Source organism: Diabrotica undecimpunctata, chromosome 5 (assembly GCF_040954645.1).
Source record: "Diabrotica undecimpunctata isolate CICGRU chromosome 5, icDiaUnde3, whole genome shotgun sequence".
Lineage (NCBI taxonomy): Eukaryota > Metazoa > Arthropoda > Insecta > Coleoptera > Chrysomelidae > Diabrotica > Diabrotica undecimpunctata.
The window spans coordinates 128,085,905-128,109,935 of NC_092807.1; the positions used below are offsets into that span (position 1 = coordinate 128,085,905).

General features: G+C 32.8%; 2 protein-coding genes across 3 annotated transcripts in view; one reads left to right on the plus strand and one right to left on the minus strand.

The window, feature by feature from the left end:
* Positions 1-339: 339 nt before the first annotated feature.
* Fsn (F-box synaptic protein) lies at positions 340-20,244 on the minus strand. 2 transcript variants are annotated; one of them, XM_072532693.1, is made up of 4 exons: positions 19,901-20,244; positions 16,195-16,435; positions 10,795-10,885; positions 340-4,940 (listed from the first exon to the last, which is right to left on the minus strand). In XM_072532693.1, exons 1-4 carry the CDS (start codon positions 20,230-20,232, stop codon positions 4,846-4,848), a joined length of 759 nt encoding a protein of 252 aa, XP_072388794.1. In that variant the 5' UTR covers positions 20,233-20,244; the 3' UTR covers positions 340-4,845. The 2 variants fall into 2 exon arrangements, with proteins under 2 accessions (XP_072388794.1, XP_072388795.1); XM_072532694.1 differs by lacking the exon at positions 340-4,940 and adding an exon at positions 9,254-10,595.
* Positions 20,245-21,274: 1,030 nt separating this feature from the next.
* The window catches only part of Dp (transcription factor Dp), a 47,564-nt gene continuing 44,807 nt past the window's right edge, over positions 21,275-24,031 (plus strand). The window contains 2 exon segments of the mRNA XM_072532696.1: positions 21,275-21,661; positions 23,415-23,557. Coding sequence (XP_072388797.1) covers positions 21,613-21,661; positions 23,415-23,557 — 192 coding nt within the window. The 5' untranslated portion in view covers positions 21,275-21,612.

Genomic DNA, 24,031 nt, shown 5'->3' on the forward strand with positions numbered 1-24,031 from the left:
GGGAAGAAACATATCAATAAAATCATTATTAAATTATTCGAGAAAATTAAATAAAAATTTTTAAAAAGTGAATTCCAAAAGGCAATAAATTTAATTGATTTTATATTATGTACTTGAAATTCGCGTATGAGTTTTTAGATTAGTTTTCAATATTATCATCTCTTATATTGCAATAAATATATTAAAATGGTCCTAGAGTGGACTGGAAGTTATATGATCATATTTCTGTCAAGCTTTATTTTTTAATACACAATTAGTGATTTAAGTTTTGTCAAGTCGGATTAGATTATCATCAAACATTATAATTATCTTTAACAAATGATTAAAATTAAATGGCGTATACTTCAAATAAACCCAAGATAGAATATTATTTTGAAAAATATGGATAATATAAATAAAATAAAAATAACTCAAGCTTCGGGAGTAAAAGATCAGCTATTATAGCTCTGTCTATCATTTAGGATTTAACATTCTTAATGAGATGTAATGAAGATTGACAGCAATTTACTTCCTGATTAGTTTATCATGCCAGATTTGATTAAAAGTGTTTTGAATATCAAGAAATGAGCGATGGTGTTTACTAATTGTGTAGCATGTGTGGCTAATGCATTTAAGTTACACGAGCTGGTTGGCGACGACCAATCTGTGTTAGCTATTTTTCAAGAGGTACTAAAACAGCTAAGCTTTTAATGCATCATTATGATGGGTGCTACGGTCTTAGTTGAGTCTCGATCTTCCTAAGCCTATTTCTCCATACAGTCCTATTCTTAAATCCTCCTACAATTTTGTTGGGTGGATCGAGTAGCTGAACAGAACTGTTGCCAGTCCCAACTCCAGATAAAGGATGAGTGAGTCTACAGCCAGGTTAGCACCCTACCAATACACTTACCCATACAGCTCATAGAAACAGGATTATGTCTCGGAACAGGAAAGATTCAACGACGACGACCAACTCGAGAAAGACGACAACGAATTTATGAAAAACGAGAAATATATTTCTAATCGGTAATTGGAACGTAAAATCTTTAAACACAAGAAAGCTGGAAATAACTAAAGAGATTGTAGAGAAAAGTATAGACATATGTGCACTACAAGTGACAAAAAGGAAAGAGACAAATTATGCTGGATGATTTTCTGATGATCTACATTATAGCATGCAGAAAATTCCTTAAATATCTAATATTCAAGTAATAACAATTTTCTAGTACGCCCCTGGGCCGAGTATAAATATTTCGCCGATTCTCTGTTTATATTGTCATGTAAAAATTTCAAATTCCAGTTACCGCTGGAAGTTAAATAATTCATATATTACGTCTTGGTTCTACAATTTTAAAAGCTGGGAATTATTCAAGGTCATTTTACGATATTGAGAGAAGCATGTTTGACAAGAATTCTGGGCTGTTCCGTGACGAGAACGGGTTAGAGGGGAAAAGTGTGGCATAGGAAGCCGGTACAATACAGAGATCGAGGTCGAAGAGTCAGGTTTGAAATTTTGGCCGTCGTAAGCAGATGTGTTTAATTTAGTCGAAAAAAACCGGCAAAATTGTGAAAAAAAAAGTGATTTTTACTTAATGCAATGTTTCATTTCTGAACGAGTAATCACTGTTTTTTGTTATAAGCCGTCTCTCATATGAGATATTTGTAAAACGGCGTCTACAACAACTTTGATGGATAACCACATGTTGCCATTGTGTATAGTTGTACCCATTCCTGTTTTTTAAGAATCCGAGTCCAAGGTTTGTGTCCAGTGTGCCCACTTCAACCTCAAATTTGCTTTGTCCTAATTAAAAAGACGTTTCAGAACATAGATGCAGTTTTTTGTTTGAGTGTCAGAGAGTTTAAATTCCAGTTCCTAACCCCAGAAAATTTAAAGTAAATTTAGTGCAATCCAGGTAACTTTTGTGTTTGATTCGTAAAGTAAAAATAAAAAATGTTTAATATTAGTTGTTTTCATAGAAATTAAAGAAATTGTAATAATTAAAATTGTAGATCATAGGGCGTGGCTTAGCTGTCATTTTATTTTGTTCTCAGTTTAAGATTTAGTTTTGACATATGACAGCTAGCTTTATTATTTTTGACATCTGGTAAATATCTAATCATATTTGAGATTTTGTTTTGTTTTTTAGAAAAAGGTTTGTAAGTAACAGTAACATTTGTAAGTTTTGTAGTATCTCCAACTTGTAAACGAATAGGACATAGTAAGTGTATCTCTTTGTTATTTTTGTATTTACCTTTGTGACCATTAATATAGTATTTTTGTACTATTTACTTTGTAACTGTTTGTTGTGAGACAGTAATAAATTTTTAATTTTTTCCCTAAACCATTTTGTTATTAAAAAAAGTTCCTAACCTCTCTTTTGTGTTTTTTAGGGCGGAAGAACCTTCTCTTTCATCCAGCAGGAAGTTTCCTCGAAGCGGCGTCCATTTTAAATAACTAGAGGTCCTTCTTGTTGTTTTGTTTTACCATTTATCCAGGAGATTCATGTAAGTACCCCTTTGTTTCACTTTTGTAGTTGCCCAATCCAATTCCATTGTTTCATTCACTTATCTACGACCCAGTTTCTCCAAATAAACCCTGAGCGCCGTTCGCAACAGTTTCATCAATTTTGCTTGCCCTATCTCTAGCCCCATAATTTCTGTCCCCAATTTTACCCAATAATACCCTATGTGGTAGGCAAAATAATTCGTTACAACAGTAGTGTTGCGAAACAAACTAGAGCATAAGAAGGAGTCGCTCTGTTAATACACAGAAAATTTTTACACCAATACAAGAATGTAACTATATCTCTGAAAGAATAAATATTATGTTTATATGAGTTTAAGCTACAATTGATTGTAATGAAAATTAAATTTTATAATGGTTTTGACGTTTCAATTTTCACTCTGAAAATCGTTTTCAAAAACGAATATTTTTTAACACATTCTTTGCTATACTACTCTTGCAATAATTTTCTGGATTTTGTTTGTTAAGTGTTCTACTCCAAATTTGTTGATTTCTGCCGGGATAAGCATGCACTGATTATTCTAGTAAAAATAAGGTAGAGGTTCTCTGGGTTGAAGACATGGTCTGGTGATGGTATCAAGACCAAGGTCATTGATTTTACCGTATCGACAATAACTCTATAACGGCAATGTTGATTCTGTTCAAGACATTCTCAAGAGTTCAAGAATAGGTTGCAAGGGGCTGATAATAAGTGAGGTGCAAATATTTTACCGATATAGACTTCAGAAGTCCACATCGGCAGTTTAAATATGCGGAAGGAAAAATTGCAGTAAGTTGTGTTTCAGTTATATGTAGTCTACCTTGAAAACGATGGTGTAAGCTGGCATACGATCTTAGCGACCCCTGGTACGGTCAAACATCTATCTCGTGGAATTGTCACCGCGCAGAAACAAATTTGAAAGTGGAGGTCCAGCAAAGCCATTCATGCAGTACATGTTATGCAGTGAAGTGCTGGATATTTCTACAGTGTTGCATTGTTTCTTTCACTCGCGTTAGTTAAATTTGATTTTATTGTGATTTTAAGTTTTGTCTTTGAGTATTCTGTTTTTATTATTTTAGTTTTACTCATCACTATCACTCATTTAAGAGAGGCTTAACAGACCCAGAGAGAAAATTAATTTAGCTCAAACTCAGGACTTATACTTATCGCGTTTTCCCTATAAATGCAGGATGTTCATTGTAAGTGCTTTCTTCTGCAACTAAATATAACCACCGCGTGTGTTCTATGCCAGTAAGTTGCCTGTATATGACATTTCTTTATATGAAACACAAGGCAGTTTTCGACCCACACAAATGCAAAATCGAATCTGCTGTGGCTTGTCTTTCTCCCATCTTTACATTAGCCAAAGTGTCGGCTATTGTCTTTGAAGTATGCTGTTGTTAATTGAGATTAACTTATTATTATCTTTAATTTTTAAGGTAGACTTTCAATATGAGAACTTCTACTCATGTGCTCGCTGCATTTTGTCTACTCACTACATATTCGTTTATACTTATGAGTTCTCATTTTTTCACGTACTATGTATACCATCCAATAGTAATTTTCCAGTTCTCTGGGTGCGGTGATTTTGGAAAAAGAACAGAACTACAACAAAAGAGGCATATTGGAGATGAATCACATTAAAAAAGATCAAAATTCTATCAATAATAAGACTGACATCAAATATCTTTCCAATATGTATCATAGTTTAATAAATTGAGTTGTTTTTTAAATGCACCATTGGTAGATATTTAAAATACGACCCTGAACCGTTATTTACTTCTATGGTACAAGTGGGTAGGCCTCCATCAATGTTGATGTGAGAACTCTTCTTAGCCAAAACTTAAATCACAACTTGCAAAATATCTACACAAAAATTACTGTTTGGTAGCTTTGTTACACATTACACAATACTTTTTACAACTATACATCTTTTTACAAATCGTGTTGACTGAAATGTGATCTCCTAAGACAGTTTTTATATTTGCTATTCGTAGATTTTTAAAAGTTGAAATGCTCATAATCGTATCGCTCATTGAATAAGTGTTCCTATTTCATTTCCACTTTTATATAAAAGTTGATGTTACAAAAAATCGTAGAAGTTAGACATAGCAAAATGTCAAAACGATCTATCGAATAGAAAATATAAACAAAGTTTTTATACAAACCAAATGTTTTCGTATAAAATAATAACTAGTATTATTAAATGCGGTTATTATTTATCACATTGGGCAAACCGGACTGACCTGAATTGAACCATCTTTAAAACAGACGTTTGAAATTCTCTCTCCAATTTCTTTGGTTTTTTGGTTTTGACTAGAATTTATTTGACTAGAATATACAGTGTATATCCGAGGGTATGTTAGCCATCCAGTGGTGGACCGAGATAGACCATAGAAACTTCTGTATTGCCATACACAGCCGATACGGTTGGGTAGAGCTTCTTATCTGGTAGTCCTAATATATAAAAATTATTAGTAATAAATACATAAGAAATATTTATTTCGATACAGTTTTAATGCATTTTATGAAAAGCAAAGACAATAATGGTGACAAGTAGAGATTGAAATACTTTTGTGTCAGCACTTTTCAGTGTGTCAATAGTATTGACACAGTTGAACGGACACAGTGGTACCTAGACTATGGTTCGGATAATTATGCACTTACATACTTGCATATGCATTTGGACATGTTCACAACTTTTATAGATAAATGCATATTCCTTCTGTGCGAAAGTATAATGGGTATAGAAAAGAATAGAATAGAATAGAATAGTAATATGCTTTATTGTCACTGAAAATTGTACAATTTTATGGACAAAGCTTAAAAAATTTAAAAAAATAACAATAATTAAAATTTACTAAAATTACATAAATCGTCAATATCACAAAATAAAAGATAATAAAATATACAATCCATTGCAAAATTTCACTAAATTGCAAATTGCATAATAAAACCTTACCTAGTTTACGAATAAGTTTAATCTGCTGCATGTGATACCCAAATATATATAAAAATACTTGATGCTTGTACCTAAACGTACTATAGTTTTTTATTTATTCGTTAAGAAACTTACACTGAATAATATGATCTTTCAAATAGATAATATTTTGTCAATTTACGGAACTTAAGGAAAAAAGTTGTAAATTTAAGTTGCAAAGGGAGATGGTTGTATAATTTTTTGGTCGAATATAATATCGATTTCTTTACTAACTCAGTAGACTGGATCAGTAAATACACATCAAAGCTTGAATTTCTGGTAGAGTAGTCATGATTAGGTCTTGCTGGAAAAACATGTAGGTGTTTACAAATTAAGCAAACAGTTTCTAGAATATATAGAGAGGGAAGAGTTAAAATCCCGTGATTTTTTTAAGTAGCTTCTGCAATTTGTTACTCTACTGAGGTCAAAAAGATACCGTATTGTTCTTTTTTTTTTAATTTAAAAATAACATCAGATTAAGCAGCTGTACTAGGACCCCAAAAAGGAAGGCCATGTCGAAGATGAGACTCGAACAAAGAAAAGTATGGTATTTTGGAAGATGCTAAATTGATTTCCTTCAAAACAGATCTTATTGCATTGCAAGCTGAGGCTAGTTTCTTACTTAACAAATCGATATGAAGGGACCATTTAACGTTGCTGTCTATAAAAATATCAAGAAATTTTACAGAATCACAGATACTGATCTGGCTGTTATTAAGAAGCATTGGTTAAAGAGCTCCTTTATAGGATAATGCTACTGTCTTATCCACGTTAAAAGAGAGTAAATTAGAGTCGGATCAGGTTTTTATTTTAAGTAGATCAGAAGTTATAATTGCCTGAAGAGTTGCAATATTCGAATTCCTCCATGTAATACTGGTATCATCAGCAAAAAGAAAAAATTTGTCATCGATCTTTAAGTTATTGATGTCATTTATAAAGATAAGGCAAAGTAGAGGACCCAGTACTGAACCTTGTGGTACTCCACATACAATAACTAGTTGTTTCCTAGTCCTCAAGTACGATCTAAAAATTTAGTTTTTTATCATAATGTCGTGATTTACACAATCAAAAACTTTGGCATAGTAAAAAACAGTGGCAATATAAAGATTATTGTTTACTGCTTGAGAGACCTCACGTAGTACAGAAAACATAGCAACACTGGTACATTTATTAGATAAAAAGCCGAATTGACTTTGTGATAAAATGTTGTTTTCAACGAGAAAGGACATAAGTCGGACTTTGAAGTCGAAGATGAGAGTACTGAGAATAATTACAGGAAATACACTGAGAGATCGAAAGAGAAGTAAGGACATTAGAAGAAAATATAACGTACAGGGTGAATGGACACTAAACAGAAAAAAAGAATTGAATAACTATAAGCAGAATGAGGAGACCGTGTCGTCAAAATAGCAAGAGATAAGTCACCAATCGGTAGAAGAAGTATCGGACAAACGCGCAAAAGATGGAGTGACAACCTTCCATAGAGGTATTAATCCGCCAATGAACAAGCAGAATTGGGTCTTTTTGGGTACGATGAGGGGGAAACAATTAGAAGAATGTATTGCAAAAAATGTTTTCTGATCAAAGGTATTGTCCTAACTTTACGTTAGATTTGGAGACAGATATTGCTAGAGTGAGCCTATATACAATGAATTTACACAAAAAAATATATTGAAAGAATCTAGGATATTCCAATGATAGGTTGCCAAAATTTCTTTTTGAAAGAAATGATGAGAGCAAGGTGTGGTTGGAGGAAAGATTGGATGAGCATGGAGGAAAAATTTGGTATTGAGGTTAGATGTGCATAGGAATGGAGAAAAGTTGGCCTAGTATGATTGGAAGTATGATACACAAAAAGTAGTAAGAGACATTCTAAATTTGAATGATAAGGGAAGAGGTGATACATGTTTTGGGGAAAAGCTAGGTGCTGAGACAGATTAGGTTGAAGTTCATTCATCATCCAGCCTCAAGAGTCCACTGCTGAACATAGGTCTCTTCCTCATGTTTCCAACCTCGTCTATCTTGTGCCGCTCTTATCCAGTTTTTATTGAGTCTTCTTAAATCGTCAGTCCATCGTGTAGGTGGTCGACCGACGCTTCTCTTGTCTTCCCTTGGCCTCCATTCCAATAACCTCTTTGTCCATCGCCCATCTGTCATTCTGGCTATGTGTCCTGCCCATCTCCATTTTAGTCTGGCTATTTTCTCGATGATGTCAGTCACTCCGGTTCTTCTCCTGATGTCTTCGTTGGTTATTCTGTCTCGCAGAGTTATTCCTAACATGGATCGCTCCATTCTTCTCTGCGTGACTCAGTTTGGTAGCTGGTGCTTTTGTTAAGGTAAGTGTTTCTGCTCCGTACGTCAAGACTGGGAGGACGCACTGATCAAATACCTTTCTCTTTAAGCATGTGGGCAGCTCACTTTTAAAAGTTTCTCTCAGTTTTCCAAATGCTGCCCACCCAAGGCCGATTCTTCTCTTCAGTTCATGAGTCTGGTTATCCCTGCCAATCATAATTTCATGTCCCAGGTATTTATATCTATCTACGAGTTCTATTTCTTTCCCACCAATACTGATGTTCTGGTTGGGTACCAAATTGGTCATGATTTTTGTTTTCGAGATATTTATATTTAAACCTACATTTTCTGTAGCCACAACGAGTTCCTGTACCATCTCTCTTGCCATACCTAGATCTTCAGCTATTATAAGTATATCATCGGCGAAACGTAAGTTGTTTAGATATTCTCCATCTATTTTTATTCCCTTTGTCATCCAATCCAAATTCTTAAAAGCATGTTCTAGCACCGTATTAAAAAGTTTAGGTGACATTGGGTCTCCTTGTCTAACCCCCCGTTCTATTTTTATGCGATTACTGTTAGTATGTAATCTGACAGTGGTTGTTGCCTGCAGGTATATTTTGTATAATAATTTAGTATATCTATAATCTAGCCTGCATTCTTTAAGCGCCTGTAATATTTTGCTTAGCTCAACTGTGTCAAAGGCTTTGTGAAAATCGATAAATATTAGAACTAGAGGTTTATTGTATTCCACTGCTTTCTCTATTAGGGTTTTTATACTTTGTAGATGGTCATTTGTTCCGTAACTTTTTCAGAATCCTGCCTGTTCCCTTGGTTGATAAGTCTCTAATTTTCTTTCCATTCTCTTAACTAGTATTCGCGTAAACAACTTATATATATGGCTGAGGAGGCTAATCGGTCTGTAATTCTCTAAATTTGCTTTGTCTCCTACTTTGTGTAATAGAATCATAGTAGCTTTGTTCCAGTCTGTTGGAATATTGGCGCTGTGAAGGCAGGTTGAAGTGGTTGGGTAGAAATGAACTTATTAGAGTAGAAGTAGTTACCACGATCAGACAGGGACAGGCTGAGTTCACCGGAGATGTTCACTAAAACAGTTGTTTTATGTTTTCTACGACGTTCTTCGAAATGACTTCAGTAGTAGAGAGAATAATATATCGTCTGGGTACTTTCCATTCTCCATTGTCTCCTTATTTGTATCTCGAAATCTCCACTTGGCGATCTTCTCGTTGCACGTTACTACTATTATTATTAATTAGGATATACTATTCAGCATGCCTTGGTTTTTAATTGAGTCTTTGCTCAGTATGATATATACATTTAGTTTATTACTATGCCATTTATATGCTTATTTATTTCCTTGTTTATTAATTTTAATGTCCTTGTTATTTAGAATTAGCCTTAGTGTAATTTTTGTAGATTAGAGAATAAAATTCTTGTTTATCAATCCTCCTGATGGCATGTTCTTCTTCTTCATGTGCCATCTCCTCCAGAAGGTTGGCAACCATCATGGCAATTCGCACTTTTGATACCGCTGCTCTAAAGAGGTCAGCAGAAGTGCAGTTAAACCAAGCTCTCAAATTGTTTAACCAGGAGATGCGTCTTCTTCCGCGACTCCTTCTGCCCTGTATTCTTCCTTGCATTATTAATTGCAACAAGTTATAACACTCGCCCCTCTTAACATGTCTTAGATATTGCAGTTTTCTGACTTTAATTGTATTTAAAACCTCTTTATCTTTTCCCATTCTTCTCAACACCTCGAGATTTGTGACTCTATCCACCCAACTTATTCTTAATATCCTTCTGTAGGCTCATAACTCGAAGGCTTCTAATCTGTCCGAAACATCTTTCTTTAATGTCCAAGCCTCCAACCCATAAAATAATACGGAGAACACGTAGCATCTCAGAAGTCTTATCTTTAAAGAAATTGAAATGTCCCTGCTGCAGAGTACTTTTTTTCAGTTTGTTGAAAGAATTTCTTGTCTGTCCTATTCTTGCCTTAATCTCTTCTGTGTACTCATTATTTTCGTTAATTATTGTACCCAGATATTTATATTTTTCAACTTTTTTAATGTATTCTCCATGTATTGTTATGTTTTCTTGGCGCTGTTGGGCTCTTGTAATTACCATAAATTGTGTCTTTTTTGTGTTTAGGGACAGTATGTTTTCTTCACTGACTTCTACCACTCTGTCACTCATTTGTTGTAAATCCTCAAGACATTCCGCTAATAAAATAGTGTTGTCGGCAAACCGTATATTATTGATTGGTCGGCCATTTACTTTTATTCCCATAGTTAGTTCTTCTAGTGCTTCCTGGATTATTTCCTCTGAATACAAATTGAACAAAGTAGGAGACAACACAGCCCTGCCTGACGCCCCTCTCAATCTGTATTTCATTTGAAAACACGTTGTTCTCTTTTACCACAGCGATCTGATTATAATAGATAGCGCTAATGATCCTGATGTCTCTCATATCTAAGTTTTTCTTTTCAAGTAATTCGATAAGACGGTTATGTCTGACCTTATCGAAGGCTTTGTTGTAATCCAAGAAACACATATATACTGGCTGATTAACATCCATGCACCTTTGCACAAGTACATTCACAGCGAACAGGGCTTCCCTCGTTCCCAGTGCATTTCTAAATCCAAATTGTGTGTCACTTATGTCCTGCTCAAGTTTGTTGTGTATTCTCCGGTGTATAATTTTTAAAAATATTTTGAGCGTATGACTCATGAGAAATAAAAAGAGATTATTGATTGATCAATGGATTAAAGGTCATTTATTAATCTAGAGACAAGCGGCTTATTTCATTTTTTATAATCTGTAAGTAGAAAAAAGACGTAATATAGAAAATAATTCGTAAAAGATGATATTTGTGCAAAGATCAATTTTATAAATAAACAAACCTTATGTTTTCGGAAGCAGTCTGTTTTAAACCGGACGTCAATTGGTTTATTGTACATGTGCGCAATAGTATTACATACCTTTATAATTGATATTAATTTTAAAATAGTACTTACCCCTAAAAGCTACACCTAAAAATTCATAATTCTTTTCAAAAGATAGGGTATTGTCATCACAATCAAGAATCACCCTGATTCGTTCACCAACCTAAAAAATTTATAGGAAAATATCAGTAAAACTCACTTATACTAACTAGGACTTACTATTTAACATATTCGAAAACAAATAGTAGTTGAAAATGTGTTTGTTTTTAAAAAAATTCTAGCAATGGATACACTTTTAACCAATTTACGCTTACAACGCAGTAGCTCCAAAATGACGGGATAACTCGACAGTCGTGGAACCTGCAATTTATATTTAGTGAACGCAAAAAAGAATCATTTGGGACTGAGTGATGGATGAACCATCAATTTTATGTCACTTTTTTGCCATGACCTGCGACTTGTTTCTCATATTTCTCATGTCTTCATCTATGTTATCAAGGAACCTTATTCTGGGTCTTCCTCTTCTTCTCTGACTAATGGGTCTATCAAGGAGCGTTTTTCTAGATGAGTCATTTTTTTCCATCCGCATTACATCCCTATCTACCTCAGACGTCCTATCTTAATATGTTTTACGATATCTGGTTCCTGGTATATTCTATAAAATTCGAAGTTGTATCGTCTTCTCCACACTCCATTGTCATTCACTGCTCCATAGATTCGCCTTAGCACTTTTCTTTGAAACATCCTAACATGTTTTCATTATTTTTTGTTAGAGTCCAGGTCTCTGAACCATATGTTAGGACTGGGCGTATTATTGTTTTATAGAGTTTTATTTTTGTATTCCTCGATATAATTGTGGATTTAAGGAGGAGATTGTTTATCTCTGCTTTATTTTCAGTGTCAGGGAGCGCTCCCAGGTATACAAATTCGTTCACTGCTTCGATGACGTCGTTTTCTATAACAAGTGGTCGTAGGATTTGTGGTTGTGTGCTTATTTTCATATACTTAGTTTTATTGGTGTTTATTATTAAACCCATTTTTGTAGCTGATTCTTTTAATGCTACATACGCCTCTCGTACAGCGTTTTCCGTTCATCGGATAAGTCAGTGCAAAACCTGGCCTATGTTGATATCATGGATTAGGCCAGGATTTGCACTGTTTTATTATATATTGAATCAGTGGTTGTGATTTATGACATACGTATTACTTTTTCCAGAGCCAGATTTAACAGTATACAGGAGAGAGAGTCTCCCTGGCGCAGCCCGTTATTTGTTTTAAAAGGTTCAGACAGTTCCCCCCGAATTCTTACTCTACATTCAACTTTTTCAAGAGGTAGTTTTGTTAAATTTACCAACTGATTTGGTATTCCTAGCTTCTTCATTGCTTTGAACATTTCTCTTCTATTCACAAAGTCGTAGGCTGCGTTATAGTCTATAAATTGCCATATTCCAGTGTTTTTTCTAAAACTTGTTTCAGGGTTGCAATCTGATGAATTGTCGATTTACCACATCCTAAACCCGCCTGGTACTTCCCTACTATCCGTTCTGTATATGGTGCCATAGGGTGACATATTACTGTGGAAAATATTTTATATGCTGCATTTAGAAGCGTAATTCCTCTATGGTTAGAGCCTTCAAAGATATCCCCTTTTTTGTGTATGGTGCAAAGTATTCCAATATTCCAATCATTGGGGAAGGATTTCTGTGTCCATATTTCTTTTATCAGCTGTTGTAATGCCATTATGGTATCATGGCCACCTTCTTTATATAGTTCAAATGGGAGATTATCTATTCAGGGTGATTTGTTTCTGGCTGGTTTTTAACTGTATATTTAACTTGAACAAGAATCGTTGGTGGTTCCTCTTCCCTCTCGTCTGTTTCTCTTACCTCATATCTTTCGTCTTCCAGGTTGTTTTCTTCTACCTCTATATTAAGTGCCTGGTTAAAGTAGTAAACCCATCTATTCAATACATCTTTCCTTGTTAATTGGGCACCATTCTGACTTCTGCATTGTCTTGTGGTTGCCTTGAAATCTTTTCTGTTGATGTTAACTTTCTTATAGAATGCTCTGGATTCTTTCTCTCTGTTGAAGTTTTCAATATATTTAAGTTCCTTATTTAAGTGGTTTCGTTTTTTTCTTTTGTGTATCCTGTTTTCTTCTCTTCTCTTTGTCTGGTAATTCTCTACAGTTGTTGTAGTTCGTCGGGTAAGCATTTTTCTGTATGCTTCATTTTTTTCTTTTGTTGAATTCTTGCGTTCATCGTCAAACCAATGATTTTTACGGGCACAAATTTCTGTTCCTATTTTATCTTTCGCTGCCGCTTCCATGTCTTCCTTTATTCTGGTCCAGTAGAAGTTTATATCTGTACCTTCATAAATTTCACAACGTCAGCTTTCTCGAAGCCTCTATCTAATTTAAAGTTGTACCGTCTACGCCACAAACCCTGCTCTGTTAGTCTAATTTTCCTTGGAAATTTGAAGTTATTTGTCTTTTCAGGCTATATATAGTAACACTTATTGGCACTGACTATTCTTCTTCACTGACATTGTTAGATATTAGAATCAGAATCAGAAGTGGAATACGCGATCGCAGGTTTAAATAATGATAAAGCTGTAGGACCCGACAACGTAAATGCGGAAATAGTTAAACGCTTCAATAACATATACAACTGTAGACAAATATCATCAGATTAGCTAAAGTCAACCTTGTAGCAATGTAAAAAAGAAGCACAATGCCAGTCGCCACGAAGACGGGAGACACTTGATTTAGGAACACGAAATACTTTTCTGCATGCAGTTATTGATACAAAAATGCTATGACCAGAGAAGAGATGACTGTATTTGCTTTATCAATTACCAAAAAGCTTTTGACAATTTTAGACATTATGTGTTAATAAAGGCGTTCAGGGAGATTGGTATTGATGGAAGTGTAACATTTATATAGAAAAGATCTTTAAGCTTGCAGAGCAGAATAAAAAACGTATAAAAAAAATTGAATTCCCATAAATAATTTGCGATATGCGGATGATACAGCTATCATAGAAGACAACATAGAAGAACTGCAAGAGATGGTAAATAGTAAATAATATTAATACAGTGAGAGAGGAATACGGTCTCAAAATTAATATCATAAAAACGAAATGAATGATAATCATTAGACAATCCCCATATGCAAGCACGGTTGAAAATCAACAACCAAGTTATAGACGGCATTTATAAATTTAAAAATCTTGGAGCTACCTTAAGCAGTAAGTGGGACTAAGATAAAGAAGTGAAGATACTAGTAGCAATAGCTAGAAATACTTTTACCAAATTCAATAACTACCTCTTTCAGCGCGAAACTCCGTTGGGTCTCCGTATTCGCGTCCTAAAATGCTACATAAGGCCAATAATAATGTACTGTAGCGAGACCTGATCAGTTAAAGTAAAATCATTAAACCGTATTGAAGTATTCGAAATATAGTGTCTTAGAAAGTTACTTAAAATATTATGGAAAGAGGTCTTACTCAAAGATTGGAAACGAAATTAACAGATATGTTTATTTCGAAATATGCTGATGGAAAAGTAAAAAATTCACTATTGGCATTGAAGTCAGATATAACATGTAATACAGCTATGCAAACCGAAGTAAATAGCAGAAGTGTTGTGAAAACGAAACCAATAGAAAGAGAGGTGTGTCAACGTCATAATGAGAGGAAGTTGCCTCAAGGAAATATTGCAAGTATCACAGCGAGATGACGCCAGGGCACATCAACAGAACTGTCTAATAGCGACGACGACGACAACATCAACCTATTAATGTAAATAAATTTTGTTGAATTTAATTTCAAAATTTCAAAATCCTATTTAATGTAAATATGTTGATTTATTATTTATTTTCGTCTAAGATTCTTTTCAGTTGTTCAAAGGTTTATTTATAGTTAAAATTTGTGGAATGTAAATAGTTAAACAAACTGTGAATATTTTATATAAACATTATGATAAAGAGTAATAGTTTTCTCCGTATGAAAATTAAATAATCTTTCCAAGTACAAATAGTGGGTTACCTATATTAAAAATAACCTGTCTTATTACAATAGACTCGCGATTATCTGAGATAATTGGGAACGCGACTAGCTCAGATACGGAAAAAAATCGGTTAACACCGAGAGTGGTTGTACTGATAGGCAAAAAGGCAAACACCGATTGAAAATAATGGCCTGCAGCAATGCTTCGAAGAAGCATAAATTTCCCCTAGTCTTCATAGGAAAAGAAAAAAATTAATAATTGATAATGCTCCTTCACATGCCTCAGCGGATATGCTGGTCAGTGGGGACATTACCGTCAAGTTTTTGCCGCCTAATGTAACAGCGCTATTACAGCCCATGGACCAGGGGGTTCTCAAGAAAATCAAGAAGGTTTACAGAAGGCAGATGTTAAACACAATCATAGGAGATGAAGGAGAACACGGTGTATTTGAGATTCTAAAAACGTTCAATGTCAAAACTGTAATTTACATGACTGCAGAATATTGGGAACAAGTGACTAAAATCAGCTTGATAAAATCTTGGAATAAACTGTGGAAGGGTGTATGCAACTTGCCAGAAAATTCAATTCAACCAGTGGAGAACTGTAACCTGGAAAATGACTCGCCAGTACGATGTCCAGTACCAAGAATTTTTGGATATGTTCAAAAATATTGACGGCTACTCTGAAGTCAATGAAAGTGACATTAATTTGTGGTTAGAGGCAGACAATAACGGAGGCTATGTGCCACTTATTCACGAGGCACTGATCGCATCGTGTTTACCTGACGCTATCGAATCAGGTAGTATCGAGCTAATTGTGTGCATTTCAATACAGTTGTTCAGAGCTGCAGCCAACAAAGTGAAGATTGCTGTGATGGTAGCCAACCTCCGATAGGAGACGGTACTGCAAGAAGACTCGAATCAGACGCTGAGGATGCAGACGGGAACATTGAACAGACAGTGATGTCATGGAGACGCAATGGCCCAACTAGACGCACTAATGGTCTATTTCGAGCGGCAGGCGGAAACATCCCCGGCTGAACTGCTTATGATGAAGATCTGCGGGATCGCACAGCAAGCAAGTGTCAGACGAAAGTGACCCGACCGAAACTAACTGAGTTTTTTACCAAGAAATGAACAGTACTGTATACAACTGTACATAATTTAGATGTATTTCATATTTTTGCAATCATAATGGAATTTATCTGTAAGTATCGTATTTTATAAATTTTTAACATATTCTCCGGCTAACCCGAATTTTCGATTACCCGGATCGGCCGCGATCCCAATTAATCCGACTTATCGAGGTTCCACTGTAGTTATAAAACAGCTGTGTTAAGGTGGCTGTGAAATAAGTGATAGTTTTACTAATTTTTAGTATCAAAACGATAATTACTTAAATAAAAACGTCTCATATATTAATGAGTTTTAAAATAGATTAATGGTTATAAAAATATAAGTTATACCTGGTATTTTGGAGCATTGTTTAACATTGGATAGTTCCCTTGGGCATCACCATTATGCAATAAATGATTATCCACTAAATTCCATCCCCAACTTTGATCATCAGAACCTAACAAAGCAACATAACCATGACATTGAAGAGGAGCATCTTTGGTAGCAATTCCGATAACTGCCACTGTTCCTAAAGGACCTTCCCAAATTACTTCCCAAGCATGCCTTCCATGTCTAAATCCTATTTTACCCCTAAAAAATAATTTTTCGTTTTAATAATTAAAAAATAAGCCTCTAATAAACATTAGAATACAGTTTTATTTAAGTTTAATTCAATAAACATCATATCAATTTTAAATTTATCATTCATCATTCCCTTTGCCTTTATCCCTATGTGAAGTCGTCTTCCCTAATTACATTTATTATATTAGTATATTATTATTTCTTAAACAAAAGAGATGTGTAATTAAATACGGCCATTTTATACAAAATATTCACATATATATATATATATATATATATATATATATATATATATATATATATATATATTTATTTCTTAATCAAAAAGGATGTACCTATTATGGAATACATTCTTTTTGGTTATGATAATCTCATAGTTGCTGTATCATTTAAAATAAAAAAAGACCATATATTCAAATACGACCCTTTTTCATTTTTTATGAGAGTAAAATGTTATTATTATAAAGTAAAATGCAGTTTTTTTATTTACTTTTATATTGGTTTCATTGTCATAACATATCGTCTTATTTTAATATAATCCATTAATAGTTCTAATAAAATAAAGCCTGTAATGTTTGCCTGTATGAAAACAGTACAAAAATTGTGTAATGTTCGAGCATAAAAAGAAAAATCTGATATTTCTAATTTTACATTAACAATTTATTTGTTGTAGAATCAAGAGTGCATGAAGAGTGAAAAATAGAAGAGTGCATAGAATACTCGACATGGTTGGGTGTAAAAACAATACTGATAAAGTTGAGAAAATTGAAGAAATATAATTTAAGGAGCAAGATAACTGTTATGATACTCTGCCCATGTTAGTAAACTTGGTAACCCAACCAAAATATTGATCCACTATTTTACAATTCAACAAAACTAAAGAACTCCTCTGACATTAATTCCATACTTGATAGCCAACATAATATAAATATTTTTGGTGATAATGGCAGAAACTACCAAGCTAATAACCTAAACCTAAACATCAGCTCGTGTTTGTCTTCAAATAGTTTATCTTTGTCTTCAAGCAGCTCCATCTCTGATTTCTCTTCAGATGATAGTGTTAAGGATCCCGACTTTCAAAGCAAGGATGATTCACTAAAGAGTGACACTGATTCAGATGAAAAAATTAATTTAAGACAGTTAGCTGAACAGCAAACATTTATCTTCAAAACTTGGACCTTCTGGTTCAAATAACAAAATCAAAAAAATTGTACATCCTAATAACTTGACTGTAGAATGTTCCCTTGTTAATATCCAGTCTAAAACTATTGATGTTAAGCCTCCCAATGTTGATATACTTCCCAACACTGAGGTCTTTATTGTTCACTCATCAAGTAGTGTCAATACATTCACTACTACTGAAAATGAAAATAATCAAAAAAAAAAGGTCGCAAAAGGAAGACAAATCCAAATATATGGAAAAGAAATGTTACCGAGTTATTAAGAAACAGTGATAAGGCATATACATCCTTGTCAAAATCTAAGAGACAGATTAAAGAAAAACAAAAAGGGAATGGTTTGTTCTGACAAGTGCAAACCACCTGAAACAAAAAAACCTTCCAAGATCAGAAAAACAAAACGATAAACAAAAAGTTACTGAGAATTTTAGATTATATTTCTAAAGTAAATGTACTTAATTTTACAATTTCCAAACTGGATTCTAAAGCTACAACTTGTTTTGTATGGTATGAAGGAGAAGGAGCACAAGGAGTAAATAAAATTGGCTGGTGCATGTTTATGTTGTAGAATATTTACATAACAAAGTAACTGATGATTTTGATGTTGTGTTTTATAGTGATAATTGCTGTGGTCAGCAAAAACATAAATATATGTTGGCAATGTATCAATGTGCCATAAATACATTCCCAAAACTGAAGAGTATTATTACTCACAAATTTCGAATTAAAGGACACATTCAAAATAAGAGTGATGCGGTTCATTCTACAATTCAAAGAAATGTGTCCAGATCTTTGAAATCTTCTCCAATTTATGTGCGTGACCAATATATAATATTAATAAAAACTGCAAAGAAAAAAGGGACACCTTATTCAGTGAAAGAACTGACCCATAAAAGTTCCTTTGATCTTAAACAACTTGTTTGTGGAAACTACACTATTAACGAAGATGGAGATAGGAAGAAATGGTGTGAAATAAAGATAATTCACATTGAAAAAGAAAAAATTAACAAATTTTCACATAAGACTTCTTATCAAGCTAAAGCATTCAAATCTGTGATGACATTTAAAAAAAGGCAACAAAATTCTAGTAATTCTGATATTACACCAAAGTTGCTCTATTCTGAGAAGCTTAAAATTGCACAACCAAAGAGACAGGGTATTCTTAACCTGATAAATAAAAATGTCGTCCCAAAGTAATATGAAGGATTCTTTTCCAATCTGTAAGACTGAAGTTCACATATAGAGGTATATACATAGATTTTTATACATGGTTGATTCATTTTTATTGTGACTTCTTATTGTTTCTAGTTGTTTATTTAACTAATAATGTTTAATAAGTACAAATTATGAACAAAATGTGACAGTGTTTTTATTGGCTAGTTATAAATTGTACCATGTAATAGTAAAAATGATAGGTCATTTTTGAAGTGCCTTTAATAAGTTATCAGTACCTATCTATGTACAACTTAAGAATAACTAGTTGTAATTTAAGATACAGACTTTTATTATGTAGAGATTAAACTTTGAGTATGTTAGAGATTAAAGATGAGTGACCTTTGACTTGGACTATTCATTTCATTTTAATAAGATTTTCAGGAAAATTTAATATACTTGTTATGGTTAGGATATTCTATTTTTGTAAAAATGGGGACATCCTGTAAATAAATAAATAAATAAATAAATGTAAGCAGGTTGATTAGGACAAATACATCTACAGACCACTAATGAGCTCAAGACAGCTTAATCTGTCAATATTTCCATAAACTTTTTTGATAGAGAAAGTATAAACTTTATTAGCATGTTCCTCATAAAGTTTTATAATGAACTGAACACAATAACACAATTAAGCTATATTATTTAATTTATTTATTTATTTAAAACCCAAGAACTGGCAAAAACTAAATAAAAGTTAAGAATATTCCAATTCAGAATAAATGTGTTGTACTACCAATTAAAAAACCTAATTAAAATGTAGAAAGCACAAAGAAAATCAAATCTTTGTTGACCATTATAAAAACAATCAAAAGCTTTATAACAATACAACTTAGTATAACTCTGATGTCAACATTTAACTCAACATAGAGGCCCAATACAATTTGTTAAACTAGTGGTCTGAAAACTACTATCAAAATAAATATGAATAGACAGAATACTTTCTGTCTCCAGAGAATTCCTTAGCGAAAGTGATAGTTCAAAATAATCAAACGTACTTATATAAAAGATGAAGTAAAAATAGTATAAAAATAACATTCTATTCCAGTATAAAAAAAAAGGTTTAAACACAAATGTCACTTACCTAGAAGCATCTGTACTCTGTGCAACTGGATTTCGATGTAAAGTAAAACCATTAGGCTTTATATAAATATTTCTAGAACAATCATTGGGGTTCCAGGCATGATGAAAGGCTCTTAATTTGGCTTTGTATGTGGGAACTGAACTTAGAAGGTCTGATTTAAGTGCTTCCTCGGCAAGTTTCCTAACACAATGCAATCGCCACACGTCGTTATTTTCGTCATTAAGAAACCTATACCACCGTTTACACACAAGTGAACAATTTCTAAGGTCATGGAGAGTTAAAAAAGAAAATATTACTTCAAGACAATTATCGGGGACTAATGCTGTGTCCATTTTTGTCTGGTATTTGTTTGACAATGCGATGTTTTTGACGTTTATTTTGACATTCAAAATGTCAAAAGAACATACATCAAAACATCTTGATTTAAATAGAGGCAAATATTTGCATTATATGAAAGTGAATATCTTTTTACTTTTTATTCTTTTAAAGATTATTATCGAAATCATTCTAAATATGTATAAGGAATTAATAAAAATCATCCCCATATTCATTACTTCAAAGAGACCAATCAGGTCTAATACGTTTTAAATTATACTTAAAAAATACATTGTTCTTAAAAACGTCTTTAAACCTGGAAGATCAAACTCAAATATAATCTGTTTTGCTGTTTTATTATATCATCAATTATTTATTAAAAAAAAAACTTTTACAATGAAATAGTTTAGAAAAAGAGATAAAAATATTTGTGGTTAAAATTTTTTCGACAGAAGTAAACAAAATTAGCTATTTTACTTTAAAATTTTGGTTTATTAATTAAAATTTATTATAAAGTTTAAGAGTTGCTTTCAAACTATAAACTGTATAAAAATTATCAAGATAATAACTGAGAAAGCAAATGATTATAGCCCTCGAATTCTGAGCTATAATGTTTTTTTTATAAAACTGTGCGTATTTTACGTAATACGCAAATATGCATAAAAGCGAAAAGTGAAAATAACTCGATGTAAAATATACTGGCAACTATCGACGCTCCTGTTAAAGTCGAAAACAGACCAGAAGATTGAGAAAAATAGGGCAACATTGCAGAGGTGGTAAAATTATGATAATATGTAGATACGAAGACATACAAAGTATTACAAGATTGAAATCTACATTTTAGATTTATTTTTACTTTATTTTATTTCATAGCAGAAATTGACTAAACACCAATTTTCTTGTAGATATGTTTGATGGTGTCATCTATATCTGGGTAGACAAACTTATCAATTATTTTGTAGAATCATATGGCGCCAAACATAAATAGCTGACTCTCCTAGTGGCAATTCTCGAAACTTGTGCCAGCGTATACCACGTGAATAGATTTGACCAATGAAAGTAAAGGCTTTGTACCGCCGCCAAGCTGATTTCAGAATGTATTTGCACGAAATAGCCGAACTTTGTGAAGCTTTGGAAGTGCATAACTTATACTAATCATTTAAATTTCTGAAACATATAAAAGTACAATAATCAGTTGATTATAGGAACAAATAAAATTAAATTTCGGTCCAACGGATTCGCCGTATCGAGCTTTTGAAATATGGTATTATTCCGTCGCCATTTTGACTAATCAGAGTTTTGTGCTGTTAGTTTGTTAGGTATATTTAAAAATTTCGGTGCGGTTTGTAAGGTTTTTAAAAACAATTTGATTTCGTTGATTTTCGAAGATTGTGAAAATGACACAACAAACAAATACAACGAACTGGGTGATACAGGGGACTAATGGTAAATATTCGAAATTTTGCATGCTTTTTTCCTTGATGTGGAATAATGATAAATTTTAAATGCTGTTTATTTAGTTAATCTAATAAAATTTAATGACATATTCCAAGAAATCATTCTTTCGGGATAACTGACGTACAAAATATTAATGTTTTAACATAACTCAATGCAAAACACATAAGGGCCATAGGTTGAATAAAATTTGAAAAATTGTCTTCTTATTTTGTAAAGGCTAAGCTTTTGGATCGCATAGTTTTTGGATTAAACGTTCAGCATCTGTTTTATCTCACCACACAAGCTATATTCTATCTTATGAGTACATTAAATATTTGAGCTAGCTACTAGCAGTAAATCCCCTGGTCCACTGGTTTTTGTCTTTAGGTATATTAAATACTCAAAATACAGTTGCCAATAGATTACTCATTTAATAATGCTTAGGAACTTTATATGGGACAAAAAGGATAAGAAGAGAAATAAATAAGATAAGAAGTGGAACTCTTAAATGGGTCATCTAACATTTAAAATTAAATGTACCAATTAATTAACTATTAAGGGCTTTTTATCCACATATCTCAATTTAATAATATCCTTTTCCTTGATGTCTTACTTTGAAAACAAATGAGATGAGATCAATAATTGATAATGCTAAGTATTCAAATTCAGTACATAACTTTCTGTTATCAAACAAAAGCAACCAAAACCTTCGATTTGGAAATGTATTATAGCACAAATTATTTGTATCATAAAAATTGTGCTATCAAAAATTTTCAAACCATATTTATAAACCAATAAACTGGAATGTGTAAAATAGTTTCATCCAATTCTGTTCAAGCGTGAATATGGAGAAACTATGGAATTTATCAAACAACATAATCAGGAGATATCTATGGCTACCATGTAATTAGTACCAACTTAAATTTCAACAGATACAATTAAGGTTAGATTTGATGAGGACTTTTCCAAGATCTGATCTAAAATTAATACAAATCTATGAGTTGCAGTAATATGTTTATTCATCACTCAGGAATTCAAAAATATTTCTATTAAAATTTTGATGACAAATTCTTTTTTTTTTCTTTTGCTTCTATTATTCTCAAAATTGTGATAGAAAATTCTTTATTTTCTCCTTTATTTTTGTATTAATTATGAATAAACATTGTTGCTGCGATATTAGATAGTTCCAAATTGCAGAAAGCTGTTTAATGTTTCAGTAAAATAGCAAATTCATTTGGGAAACACGAGAGGGATATTAAGTAGTGTTCATTTATATGAGTATCTGGATTTCTGTTATATGTGGTTTCCTATGTCATACTTATAGGTTTTTATTTGGAACTACCATCCCCAATTTTTTGTACCAGAACTTAAAAATAAAATGTAATAGTACAAAATATAATATAGTCACTTTTGAACAATATACTTAACTTTCTCGCCGCCAAGTGTAACATTTGTGTGCACTCTGTATTGACACAACGTGTAACATTAATGTACACTTACAGCTTTTCACGTTAACAAAATAATATAGTTTTGGCGCACGACGAAAAAATTTAAAATATCATTGGCCGCGAGAGTGTTAACTACTTAAATATGGAACTTTTTAAAGAAATCACTATGTGTACACTAAATCAGTAGAAAGTATATTCCAATCATGATAATTTATATGATACAAAAATAATCAAAATGATTACATAATACATTTTAAACCAGTAAACATTTCTATTTCCATAAACTATTAAAGTGCTTTTCTTGATTAAAATAGGACAGCCACAAATGATAAAAATGATGCCACTGACAGGAGTCTCAGGAAAAACTTTCAGTGGTATAATGACTTCCACAATGACTGGACAACAAGTAAAAATTATTAAGACATCTCCTGCTACTATGGCTGATGAAACTCAACAGGTATGTTTTACAACACTATTTTTATTTATTTATTTATGGGATGTCCCCATTTTTACAAAAATTTAACATAAATAAAGTATCTTAACAATAACTATACTAATTTTGATAGTTGATATTCTCATGGACAGATTCCTCTGATTTTTTTTTATTATTTTAGACTTATTCTTTGATGTTTACACTGTTGGCAAATATTTACTGAAACTTCTCTTTTGGGCTTATACCAGATGGAAGAAAATAATGTTTTTCTTATGTTAAGTTTGAGACACTCTGTAGGAAAGAAAGAGTACAAGGGTGGGATTACATCAAAAACCATGTAGTCTAATGTTTTTTCAAGCAGGAATTGCAGACGAAGCCTTAATTGTCTACCAGCAATATCCCATAAGTGTTCAATAGGATTCATGTCGGGGCTACCAGGGGGTCAATTTAATGTCTTGAGAATTTACCTCACTTAAATATTCTGTAATGGCACTCAAT

Coding starts and splice junctions, on each gene's coding strand:
- Fsn (XM_072532693.1), bottom strand. CDS start 20,232: ATGGACACAGCATTAGTCCCCGATAATTGTCTTGAAGTAATATTTTCT. Junction 16,436..19,900: donor CAGAGTACAGATGCTTCTAG/GTAAGTGACATT, acceptor ATTATTTTTTAG/GGGTAAAATAGGATTTAGAC. Junction 4,941..10,794: donor TTTAGGTGTAGCTTTTAGGG/GTAAGTACTATT, acceptor TTTATATATTAG/GACTACCAGATAAGAAGCTC.